The sequence below is a fragment of the Malaclemys terrapin genome, chromosome 1 (genome assembly GCF_027887155.1).
Source record: "Malaclemys terrapin pileata isolate rMalTer1 chromosome 1, rMalTer1.hap1, whole genome shotgun sequence".
Classification (NCBI taxonomy): domain Eukaryota; kingdom Metazoa; phylum Chordata; order Testudines; family Emydidae; genus Malaclemys; species Malaclemys terrapin.
In genome coordinates, this window is record NC_071505.1 from 181,895,142 (window position 1) to 181,908,832 (window position 13,691).

The window sequence follows — 13,691 nt, forward strand, 5'->3', positions numbered from 1 at the left end:
AGAGCAGAGTTATTAAATTAAGTGTCCCTAATGAAATATTGACCCAGGAAGCAATTACATCCCACCTACCTAAATTCTCCCTGCAATTTCACTTGGAAAGTATTTTCTTCTTCACGTACTGGTCTAAAATCTTGTGTAGTGTTGCTGAGTGCTGTTAAATCATTGATGAATTTCAACAGGGAGGTGGATAAATATCAGTCGTATGTTATTTGAAGGCATCACAGTGTAAAGATTGTCTGTAAAGTGCTTTGGATTCCTTTTGGGACAAAAAAGTACTATATAAATGGAAGATCATTCTCATTGTGAGACAGTAACACTCACACTGATTTGAATTATATAAAGAGTCAAATCAAACTTTAAAATTAACAATCTGAAAAAATAGTTTCACCTTTTAAAGTTACATTCGAATAAGGAAAATATTTAGATGTTGACAATAAATTGAAAAAAATATACTGAGGTTGCAGGGATGAGGTCTGCTATTAAAAGTGGAGCTTAAAAGTTTTTGCTCTGAAGAGTGTTTAACAGTCTTACTTTTATACTCAGAGGACTGGATTAAGTGCTAGTCTGGAGTGGAGATATAATAGTTGAGTCATGCAGCTAGCAGGTTAGGACTAGATATTTGTAGGGAATGGGATAACAGTAGAGTTTGGCAAATGGGAAGAGGTGATGTGGGCCATAGAGGTAACTGGCTTGAGGTAGAGATATACTGGGGATTGTGGTTTGACTCATGGGAAGCAGAGAAGACAAGATTATGTACAGGTAACAGGAGCAGGGCAGACAGTAGTGTTTGATAGTGGAGAAAGGAGTCTTTAGGAGGCACTTACCATACAGGGTAGGGAAGTTGAGAAGATGAAGGGGGGTAAGAGGTATGATGTGTGTGAATGAGAAGGAGGTAAAAGGATGCTTTGGCAGAAGGGCTTGTGATCAGGTGTTGGATGGCCAACTGAAAGTGGGTCATTGATAGGGCTTAGCATACAACACAATACCTGTTTGTTTAAACACTTTCATAGCTTGGCACTGTAGATGAAAAACAAACCTTCAGGGCTTTAAGGTTAGTCCTTCTGGTTGTTGGAAGTGCAATATTCTATTGTGATTTTTTAATTTAATTTTAATTAAATAATTTTTATATATATATATATATATATATATATATATATATATATATATATATATATATATATATATATATATATATATATATATATATATTACTTATTTATGGGAACTACAAGTTCTTTTGGACCGGAAGAGGTTTAACCTGGGCATCTTTCAAGAGCTGACAGTGGATTTTTCAGACCATAAAAAATATGTGGATCCTATGCATTACCACTAGAGTAGCCTGAGATATGGATTTGTATCTCATTGAATATCCAACCACTACATAGATTAGAAATGCAGATGATAATATTGATTAACCCCTCACCCCCTTTACTATTTTATATAACTGTAATACCTGTGGGTCCAATCCTGCAAGGCAGTGAGCACCCTGAGCTGACATTGGCTTCTGTAAAAGCTTTCTGAACAAAAGCTCAGTCTCTCGTAGGATTTGGTCCTTTGCTGAAATATAGGGATCATTGGACCAGATCCTCGGCTTGTGTAAATCAATGAATTCCCATTAGGTCAATGGTGCTTGGACAATTTACACCAGCTATGGATAAAACCGTCTGTTTAAAAATGGATTCTGGGCTCTTAGTTTAAAATGTTTTGGAGATATAAACTATCCATATAGAAGTCTGCTGTCATGTTTGAGACTGGTAGAGTGAAGGAAATATCGAGGATAATTTGTCAAGTTAAAAATATACAGCATGTCATTTCACTTCATTTCTCAACTCCCATTCCTATCTATATGGGGTTGGAGTGCCAAAAATTCTTCACCGCTCCTTCTGGTCAATAGCACAGGTTCGTAGATCTTGCAGTTCCAGTCCTTTTCTCTTCAAACTTAACTTGACAAAGTCGTTCATGTATCCTTGGTCTTCCACATCCTTTCCTGATGTTCTCTTTCTCCCATGCTTTCTTCTTCTCCTGTTTCCACTTGCATAACTTCATGTTTTTTTGGGTTTACCTTCAAACCATGGTCTTTGAAAACAGATGCCTGCTCTGATACCATATTTACCAATCTCTCTTTGCTGCCAATCAGAAGGGCCAGATCTTCAGCATACATTTGTTTTCTATGTGTCTCCACAGTCTTGATTCTCCTACTAATTAACTCCATAATTAGAATGAAGAGAAGTGGACTCCGCACACTGCTCTGTCTCAATCCCACTGTCATGTTAAAACTCTTTGAAATTCCATGTATTGTTACCACTGTAACTCTTGAGGCTCTATACACTTCCTTTATCATATCCACTTCTTGAAGCCCCCCTTCCATCCACCTCAAGAGTCCAAATACTAACTCCCACAAAACCAAGTCATATGCTTTCTCAAGATTAATAATTGCTACATAGCAGTTATGCCCTCCATTTATCATTCTTTCAGACTTCGGTCTCATTGCAAATATGAACAAATGTACCAAGTAAAGAAACTATTTTAGAAAATGTCATTGTGAATACAATAGAAAGACTTTGCATTCTGATTCTGTTGTGCAGTCAAGACGAATGATATGCTTATTACTATTTCAGGCTTGGTAATGGAGGAACAAGCAACTTACAGAGAGAATGAAAATTGCATGATAGTGTCATTTTTGCACAGATCCTGGGGCAACACAAGGGAGCCTTAAAACAAACCAAGAGGACTACTTCATGATTCCTGCTTGGTTGTGGCCATGTCATCTCTACCCACCTGGATGATTCATGGCAGCCAGAAATGTCTCTTGAGACTGTTGGCAGCTATTGCAATGTAGAACATCCACTGTAAACTGGAGGACCAGGCTAGTGCCTGGCATCCATAGAATAATGGGGAAAGTAAAGTGGTTTAAGTCATCCCTTCAGCTGTTCCAGAGACACACAGCCGTTTTAGCCCAAATGGTCAAACCTGTATGACTAAAATTAGGCATCAGCCTCCATATTTAGGCACCCAGATGCATAGCCTAATTTTCACAGTTGCTGAGCACCTGCAGTTGTCATTGACTTTAACAGGAGTTAAACACTGAAATTTGGATATCCAGATTTGAAATATGTGGCCCTTTTGTTTCGTAGAAGTATTTTGTAAATACATATGTCTTTAAATAAATAAAACACCCAACAAACCAACCAAAGTTATATATGAAGGCACGCCAGAGCTGTGTTGTGTGGATAAAACAGTGATATTTACCTGCTCAGTAATTGAGGCCTTACAGACTGAAAAAGGCTTCTTAAACCAAAATGACGGAATTTGGGGGGGGAGTGGGGAAATGAACAGGGGATCAGAACATGACTTTTTTTTTATTTTACACTGTGCATTTTGCATCATTGAAAATACAGAATTCTTGCTTTGTAACTATGACAGAAGGGGAAAAATAATCCAGAGCTAGAATATAAATATTAGGCTCTCATAGCTTGGGTTGATTGTGTTGTAGAGATGATTCCCTCCATTTTGGGGAGAGGACGAATGGTGTATCTGTTGGAAGACCCTTCCTCCTCCCCGGCACCCCTTAGAGGTTAGTGGAGAGAGGGATTGCAGTCATAGAGGAGACTAATTCGAGTGTTAGGCTGGTTTTCTTAACGTTGCCTTACTCACAGGTAGAATAGATTCAAATGGAAAACTAAAATGAAGGAATGAGTTGAAACCCAACAGTATCTCTTCATACGTGTGGATGTCAGGTCAATTCCTTATGGAAAAAATTATTTAGTAATCAATGTTCTGGTCACAGTCGGATGACAGAGAGACTCTGCTGAATACCTTGATAGCTTGGTTCTCAAACTACATTAAAAATAAATAAAAATCCTCCCTTCTAATTTGTGAGGAGAGGAAAATGCAGTGAATGTCCTGAAAAAAAGGTTTGTAATATATCTGTCTAGATAATTGACAGTCAACTGTGGAGGTTCCTTGTTCTGGGAATACAATATTTCTATGTCCAATCATACATATGCTACAATAATAAGTATAACTTATTGGCATATTATTATTGCACCATTTGAATATCTCATTTCAGGAAACAGTGCTCAGAAAAATAATGCAGTACTTTGTGATGGAAAGAGCTGAAGTTATTGTGCTCTTGTAGTTTGTATCTATGACCAGGAAGACAGTATAATTGGAGCTATCTATCTGAAGACAAAATCTTCATTATCATCTTCCTGTCTTCAGTCATTACATTCAAATATTTGATTATGCATGCATACCTTTTCTCCAGAATTTTCTCACAGCAAGTCCCTTGCATTGTCTGAAATATATTAAAAATAGAACATCTGAAATGTACATTTGCACATCAGCACCTGATTTCACTTTGATTTATGAAAAGAGAGGTTCCCTCAGAGCATAGTGCACCCGGTTTGGTTGGTGTCATAGAATAAGTTTGGAGCTTGCTTTTTCCCCCAGATTATTCTAATATCTGAAATGGTGCTTATGTACTTTTTGCCATTTATGCCCACTGTATATTGTACAGACATGATGGAGCAAGAAGTAAATGTATCTTCACTTCAGTGATGATACAAGCAACTGAATTACAGTTGACAGAAGACACGAATACTAGTACAGAAGGGCAGTAAGGGCCTCAGACTTTTCTCATTAAAGTAAATGACAACAGGCTTGTTGACTTCAATGGGAGAAGAAGCAGGCCTAATGTATTGCCACTTGTTCTGTGTCATTAGATATAGGGTGTGGGAAACATGTAGAACCCTATTATACATATTTTAAGATTTTATATTGTCACCCATCAGTGTAGTATCTCAACACAATTCTCTGCTGAACCTGTACCTTACATTAGTGTTAGAATATTTTAGTGGTCATTTATTTCAGCCTGATTACTGAGATATTTCTCATTTCTCCGGGTGTCCTTGAAAGCAGGACTGGAATTTAGAATTTCTGGTTAATGAGAAGTCATAGGACGTGTTGATCTTACATCATTTTCCATCCTTCAGTTCATTTATTTGTCTAGTTTTGAAGTCAAAATTGTATAGAATATATATATACTGACATTATCCGATTAAAAACGAATCCTTCCAAGCCTAATTATAAGGTATGTGTTTCCTGATGATCTCTCTTCCACAAATTATTCTCTCTAATTAGTTTTCATGGATGACATGGGAAAGATGTATTCTGAACCCTCCAAGAGCTGATTTAGCATCGAATGACTATTCCGTGGATTGGTTATCTTGACTTTATTGTACTATAGGTAAAATGCTAACAAAATCCAGGTCAACAAACAAAAGTTTAAAAGTTTTTTTTTTTTTTAAGAAAATGTGTTTGATATGTAAATGTTAGTTTCTGGAGTTTTCAGTTCATCGTTTCTCTCTTAAGCTCCCTCTTTATTACCATCTTGTCTTAATGGTACCTAATAGACTTGAACCACAAATAAAATTACAGGTAAATCAAGATGGATGGGAAACTCAAATGTTTGGAAGCCTTGGGCCTACAAAGAAAGAATGAGGCTTAGAATAAAATTACTTCATTATATCTCTTTTTTATCATTTGAAATTATTAAGCAAGTTGCTGAATTGAGTCCATAATCTTGAAATTCTTAACTTCAGCGGAGTTTGTGGTCAATGGAGAACTTGCTGTTGGTCCACAAAGAGCTGTCTGATTACCTGGAGTTGGTTCCTGCTCAGGTCCAGGAGCTAGAGCAAATCACAAAATAGCTACAAATTCATTAAACACATTCCTAATATTTTGCCATATAAGAAATTGCTGTAATTGCCAGAGAGATGTTTTGAAATTGAAAGAGGGAGGCAGTGATCTGTCAGTGAAAAAGGGCTTGATTCTCTCCTCTGGCCAAGCAGAGCTTGGGTACAGTGGAGGGAGGAGACTGACAGAGAGCTGTTTTTGGTTTCCTGATCCTCACCCAACAGCCACCACATAAGTTAAAGCTGCACAGGGGCACCTCTAAGTTATCCTGCTGACAGGATATCCTTGCCAGCAGAGAATTGGACTTGGTAGAAAATAGATCTCCACTTCTCCCTGTTCTGTCCTCTTCCAATACACCCTCTTTCTTTCCTTATTCTGGGGAGTGGCATTCCAGCACAGGTAGTGTGGAAGTCAGGCAGCAGAGCAAAGTGAACTTGATGGCAGAAAATTCAGGTCAAAGTCCTTGAGCTTCTCTCTTTGGTACAGTACAAGCAAAGAACACATGTGATTTTAAATCTGCTTGGCCGCAGAGGAATTGGGATTTTTGCTTACCTATCAAAGATGTCTAACTATGACGTCTCTAATAATATAATAGATGCTTTTAGTTCATCTTGAGTAGGAATCTTGTGGAAATTAAGATTCATACCATCCATCTTAAGCCCATTCCAGTAGAATAACAAAATTAGTATCATGAATGGAGATATTAAATTACATCTTCTGCTTTATTGGTTCTTGAAACTGCTTGTTATTATGAAAGTTGGTGAGGTGTTCAGTGCAAATTACTGTTGTTTTACTAATAACTGCATTATATCAAAAATGCAAACTATGCAATTACCAGGACACAATAATTAGTTGGAATTTTTGGAAATGTAATTTTAGATATGGACTGTATATGGAGAACTCTATCACAATGTATCATTTTAAGCTGATGATATTCCTGTCCAGAAAATATACTGTAGTTTGTTTAGAAGAATTAAATATGTTTAATCAAGAAGAACATTAAGGGTTGACACCTAATTTGAAAGTGCCGTCTCACATCAGTGCATGGTTGTCTGTCAGCTGCACGATTGTGTCAAAGAGGGAAGAGAAAAGAGAGACATTTTCATTTCAGGTAGTTTAATTAACACTAATCAGTCTCTTTGCACTGACATGCACCCAGTAGCTATCGTCCTTCAGCTACTTTAAAATCTTATTTAATAAAGCAGATCAGGAGAAAAACATGCTTATATTCATTTTGTTGTTAGTTTAGTTCAAAAGAAACCATACACAAGTGGTTTGATAACATTAAAATGGAATAATCATGATTAATGTTGTCTGAAGGAAATACAAGAATGCAAATATAGTGTTATCTGATATTATAGGCTGACTTCATTTTGTATTTGTAAATTGAATGCTTAATAAGGATTGCTCTGCTCAAAGTTTCCACAGAAGCAATTGAAACTTTATATTTTTTTCAATTATTTTACCTCACATGTATTTTTTTACATTTCCTTCAGTTCCTCCAGCAATTACGTTGCTACAGAAGTCCTTTAATGCTACAGCAGATCGGGGAGAGGCAATTACTTTATTCTGTAGAGCCACTGGCTCTCCTGAACCTGAAATCAGCTGGCATAGGTAAGTTCAGTTTAGATCTGTATATCAGAAAGATTTGAAATATGTTACAAGTTTGTATCATACTGAAATAAACTATCTCCATTGTGTTTATGGCTGTTTATAGGGAATTGCTAAACAAATTAAATAACACACATTTGATCAAACTATGTTTATCATCAAGAAAGAGAAATTGGAAAATATCTAACATTTTAACGTGCCTCACATTAAAGGAGAAACAAATAAAGCTGAAGAACCTATGACTTTAAAAAAGGCTATGGATGTATTTTTCAATTTCTCCATGAAATTTTCACACTCCAATCCCATATACAACTACCTAAAATAACACAGAATACAGATTAAAGCTATAAATACATGCCCAACACACAGAGTAACAGTATCCTATTATACATCAATACAATGTAAAAAAATATCTATCTTAAGCTGATTTTAGTCATCTGATATTTCAGTGCAGCCAGATATTCAGTAACAGGTATGGGTTCTGTGTGTTGTGTTAGTTTGTCTGGATAATTGATTCCATTAATTACAGACAGGTTGTGGATACTCTTGCAAATCTGATTCTCTTAAAAACAGAAAACTGTTTGGGGGATAGGGGGTATATCTTCCAGGTGAAGTCAGTGAGATTTATATGGTTAAAACTGTGCAGTTTTGAAAATTTGCCACATAACGTCTCTAAGGATCTCAGCTTTTGCATGCATATTTATGGAACGGACTTGTATGCCTTTTGTTTCAACACCTGATCTATTCACGAAGGATGCAGTCCAATATCAGGGTGTGAAATAGCTCAGATTCCTTGTATGGACATGTATTTCTATTTGGGGCTTGAATGAATTGTCCCCCTATGTGCTCTTTCAAAGCGATCAAGAGATTAGTGAATATCTTTCAGCGTGCACTGGACTCTGTAGTGATTCTCCTCAGCTATCTTCTCTCATTGTTACTCAGCATTTGAAACTTAAGAGAGTCTGTTAGATTCATCTTAGATGTTGGTTTCCCTTGACTGATACCTGCTTTATGACACATATTGTGTCAAATGGTATGCTGACTTTTTCTGACATGAATTCATTTGGATTGCAGAAGATGCAAATAAGTGCCATCTTTGCCCCACTCACTAATATAGATGAGAATTCAGTTTCTCTCAGATGAAACAAAAATAACAAATCATTCAAAGCCCAAATTATTTGAAGCAGTAATTTGAAATTCACAAACAAAAGTTTCACACTTTGGGAACTTGGTATCCCTTTGAGGTCATGTTATAAAATGTAGCTCCCAGCTGGGCAGAAGTCTCTTAAGTTTATCAGAAATCTGATAACCTCATTTACCTCACTGCAAGAAGACAATTGAACATGGTGTTTTACATGTTCAAGATGAAAAAAATGGACACAGTCATCTTGTGTCTTGGGGAGCTATATGTTTAGAATTGCCAGTCTTCAGTGCCATATCTTTAGTATACTTTAATTTGAAAGTATCACAGTAAAATATACAAACAAATGAAACACCTTACAGAAGGCCCTATACAAATAGTCTGTGGATCAGATACTAGTGAACCAGATCTTCCTTCAGTAGCAATAATGACTCTTCACTAAGAAAAATGATTGTTGTAGACCTTCCTATACCTCTAGTCAATAAAGCCTTACTCAGGCCCTGAGCCACTGTGTGGTCTAGTGAATGTGGTAAAGGCTTGTGAGCCAGTGGACTTGGGTTTTATTCCTAGCTCTGCCTCTGACCTGTGCTATGAGACCTTAGGGAAATCAATTCACTTCTCTGTTTCTCCTCCTGCCCTTCATTTGTTTTGTCTATTTACAATATAAGCTCTCAGGGGAAGCAGGACTGTCTTTGATTATGTGTTATTACAATGCCTGCTACAATGGGGCTTTGATCTTGGTGACCAGGGCCGGCTCCAGGCACCAGCCGAGCAAGCGGCAGATTCTAAGAAGTGGTTTCCCTCCAATCCTTTTTTTTTTTTTTTTTTGCTTCGCTGCTCCGGCCGCCCTGTAGGGGGCAGCGGCGCAGAGGAGGGGAGCACCCTGCTCGGAGCGAGCTGCGTGCTCCATCTGCCCTAGCCAGTGCCAGGTCTGCAGCAAGCCCACGTCCTTCCCTCCCCGCCGACCGGAGTGGTGCAAAGCCCTCCCAGCAAGCGGCGCAGCGGGAGGAGCTGCATGGCAAGCGCCCCAGCTGAAGGAAGCCTTGGCCGCCCCTCTTCTCTCTCCCCCCCCCTCCACTCCCTCCCACTAGCCGGGGTGCGTACTCTGTTGCCCGGGGCACGACTGCAGCGCAGCGAGTCCCCCTGCACCTTGGCTCCGTCCGCCTCACACGTTTTTGTTTTTGTTTTGCTTGGGGCGGCAAAAAAGCCAGACCCAGCCCTGTTGGTGACAGCACCTAGATGCTCCTGAAATACAAATAAGTAATAATAATAGATGGTGGGACTTCAACTGTTTCCTCATTGGATGGAGAAAACTTGATTACATGTGTTATTCCAGATGCCTGCAGCCAATTTCATTTCTGATTTCACTTCCATTGACTAATCATTCACACCTTGGTTTTGAACTGATGTAGCTCAAAATCTGATGATATATTTCTGCTTGCTCTCATGCTCATCTCAAAGACATCTCAAGATGTGTTTTAAGTAGAGCTGGGCAAAATTTTCAGCTGAATTATTTTTTTCAACAGAAAAAATCCAGATTGAGGACCAAAATAGTTAATAAATTCATAGTATCAGAGGGGTAGCCATGTTAGTCTGAATCTGTAAAAAGCAACAGAGGGTCCTGTGGCATCTGAAGAAGTGAGGTTCTTCCCCACGAAAGCTTATGCTCCCAATACTTCTGTTAGTCTCAAAGGTGCCACAGGACCCTCTGTTGCTTAATAAATTCATACTGATTTACCCACATTATTTTGGTTTGAAAAAATGTTTAAAAAATATGTGAAAAAATCAAAACACTTCATTTTCACATTTTCAGATTCAAATCAACTTTTTGTTTTGAAATATTTAATTTTATTTTTATTAAATAAAAATGTGAAAAAATGTTTAAAATAAAAATTAACCTTTTTTTTTTAGATTAAACAAAACATTGATTTTTTATCACTTCAATTAGCCCAAAACAAATAAAAAATCTTTTCAGGTTGACCCCAAATTATTTTATTTTATTTATTTTTGGAATTGCCAGTGAAGCAAAAAAATCCATTCAGATTTTGTTTCTTCTGTAATTAATAGAGCAGGTTTGGGGAAAAAAACAGATCAAAATATTTACCTTTCTTATTATTTCTGATAAGTTAATTTAAAAGTTTACTCCACCAAAATCTTGCCACTTGTAGCCAACATGAGGATGCTTTTACAAGAGATTGATCTATAGGTCTATATTTGGAACCTAATTCAAAATGTTTCCTCAGCATTACTGCTTCATTGATATTATAGAAATATGGTCGATGAGGTAATATATTTTATTGAATCAAATTCTGTTGGTGAAAGAGACAAGCTTTGACCTACACAGAGCTTTTGTTCAGGTATGGGGTTAGAATGTTATTTTGTCTTGTTTAGTATTGTATGCTATTTATGTTATTGGTGAAACAATGTTATTTTGGCCTTTGTTTTCCAAAGCTATCAGAAAAATCCTATTTAGATTCATCTTCACTCCCCCACTAGAGTTTGATTGTGTTAGATTTTAAAGAAGACTATGAGAAGAAATGTGATCTGTTGTTTGAGAGCCATGACTTTGCATTCTGTTTCCAACTATGCCATTGAGTTCTGTGTCCTTGGGCAAGTCTCTTATCATCTCTGTGTCTCAGTTTACTTATCTGTAAAATGGGTACTATATAAAAAGCACATAGAGATCTTAAGGTGGAAAGTGCTAGAAATATGCAGAGTACTATTATTGTAATTTATTTACCACTTACGTCAAAAGGAATAGAAGATTTGCGTTTATGCCAAGATATCTACACGCTTATGCTACATGCTAGGGCGGGGTCGGCAACCTACGGCACACGTGCCAAAGGCGCCACGCGAGCCGATTTTCGATGTCAGGCAGCGGCGGGCTGAGCTTACTAGGATTACATTCTAGTAGAAAAAGTGCACAATATAATTGAGTATATGCCAGGGTGCTGAAGTGAGTTGCTCAAGTACTGATCAACCATCAGAGTATTCACAGGTTTCATTATTTCTAAACCATCTGCACTGCACATATCCCAGTGACTAGAGGTTTGTTTGTTTACTGTTGTGTGGCTAGCCAACAACAGCTGAGAAGAAAAAACTGACACAAGTTGTTTATGTGCCAGTGTACTATATGTGTAAGTAGTATAAAACTATTTTTATACATTATTGCACTAATGTCAATAGTAGTGTCATTAAATCAATGTTAAAACTTATTGGAATGAAAATGTTATATTGTTTCTAATTAATTTGTATTTTAGAACATGGTAATAAAAATCATATGACAAGGAGTTCTGAGCATCAAGAGACAATCCAGAATGATTCCCTTATGCCCAGAGTTTGGACACATTTATAAAGACACGCAATTACCCACTCCAACAATTTACATCAGAGTGAAATCAACTGCTTTCCAAATATAATGCCAGTCTCTACCACACATTTTTGGGTGTGCTTTTTAAGATAGCAAAATAGTCACTTCCACCAGTGGAAATAACTGAAGTGACTGACACTTCTAAATCAGATTATGAAATACACTGTGTGATTATAAATCCCTTTTATTCTTCAGGAATGGCAAACTTATTGATGAAAGTGAAAAATATATTTTGAGAGGAAGCAATACAGAATTAACAATCAGAGATATCAAAAATATTGATGCAGGTCCTTATGTTTGTGGAGCAAAAAATAAAGCAGGAAATGATAAAAAGCAGACATTCCTCCAAGTTTTTGGTAAGTATTTCACGGCATATACTATCATGATATTTTGTTTCTTTGTTTTTTGTTTTGTCACAGTTATCTGATTGCAGCTGGTTGTAATATTTGATATAAAAAGACATATTGTGACAGATCCTCACTGGGTATAAAATGAAGTCAGTGGAACACTGGCAATTTATGCCATTTGAGGATTAGGCCCATATTGAGGTCACAATTTTATTTGTAGACATCAAAACATGGAGGAAAATAAAGTATCAAGGAGCCGAGTGAGGTTATAAAGTATGGACTTTTAAGGTCCAAATGCCAGCTTAGTTTATGTATTTATTTATTTATTAAATACACGCAACAGTTACTGAGGAACAGTAGTAACTTAAATTATAATTCACGAGTTTATGTGGAATCGTGCCCCCCCGGAGGTGCCTATTGATGCAGCAGCCAACTTTTGGCATTGGGTTACAAGGAAAGCTTTCCCGGCTGTTGGCCACTTTAACCTTTACTCCTAAATTTGACTTTGAAATTCTTTTATCTTCAGCATCTGCTGTTCTACAATTCAGATACAGAACACTGAACTGGTAAATTGTTAATTTTCTCTGGATTCCTTTTCAAAGTTGGTTGTTGGACTGTGAGAAAAAGAAGAGGAAACCTTGTGGGTCAAAAACAGGATATTTAGCCTTCTAAATACAGAATTTTTAAGCCAGATAAAACCATACAAAAGCAGGGTTTTTATTATTTATTTTATTCATTTTTTTAAATGTATTGGTTGATCTTAATATACTTTTTTTTTTTTTACGTGAGAAAGTCGAAAAATCTTATTGCTGTTTATGAACCCTGTTCCTCCAAGCCAACCTATGTGGGTGGACCCTTCTGCTTACACAGGTGTAATACTGTTAGCTTTAATGGAGTTCCATGTAGATGGAGCCCAATTGCAGACACTAAGGCTCTGTGTGGGTGAAGAGGTCAAGACTGCAGAATCAGACTGCAGGAACAAGGCTATAATTTTTTCACTAAAGCCCTAAAGTAAAGAAACATCCCAGGTGCACAATGTCAGATAAAGAAAGAAGGGGAGAAAATAAACCCCAGAGAAGACAAAAAAAAATTCTCACATTTATGTCAGCACACATAATGTTGCCACCATAAAATAATGTCTCCTAAATTGTTAAATTAAAAATATAGTATAGTAGAGCAAAGCTGCTATTTACATTGGCAGTGTGTGTGGGGGGAATCTGAAATATGAAAGAACTTGACAATTATAATTCTGAAAATACATAATTAAAACAAAAAGTATACATAAATATTCATTGAAATTAACACTAAATATTAACAATTGAAATGACTGATGCAACAATGTTGAAAGCAAATATACTACTATATTTTTTCAATTTATCTATTAAGTCCAGGTTTGTTTGTTTGTTTTTTCAAAAGGGCTAATTTCTACCTTTTTATAGAAGTAATACTAAGGATTAAATCCACTCCATCTGTATAAAGTTGTCTCTAAGAGGATGGCATGAGAAGGGTCTTGGGAAAGTGGAAT

The 13,691-nt window shown here is 36.8% G+C and overlaps 1 protein-coding gene across 2 annotated transcripts in view; it reads left to right on the forward strand.

Moving 5' to 3' along the window:
- The window catches only part of NCAM2 (neural cell adhesion molecule 2), a 529,484-nt gene that overhangs the window by 305,920 nt on the left and 209,873 nt on the right, over positions 1-13,691 (forward strand). For both annotated transcript variants that reach the window (XM_054047466.1, XM_054047474.1), the window contains exons 6-7: positions 7,194-7,311; positions 12,015-12,175. In XM_054047466.1, the coding sequence (XP_053903441.1) occupies positions 7,194-7,311; positions 12,015-12,175 (279 nt within the window). The remainder of the gene's footprint in view (positions 1-7,193; positions 7,312-12,014; positions 12,176-13,691) is intronic.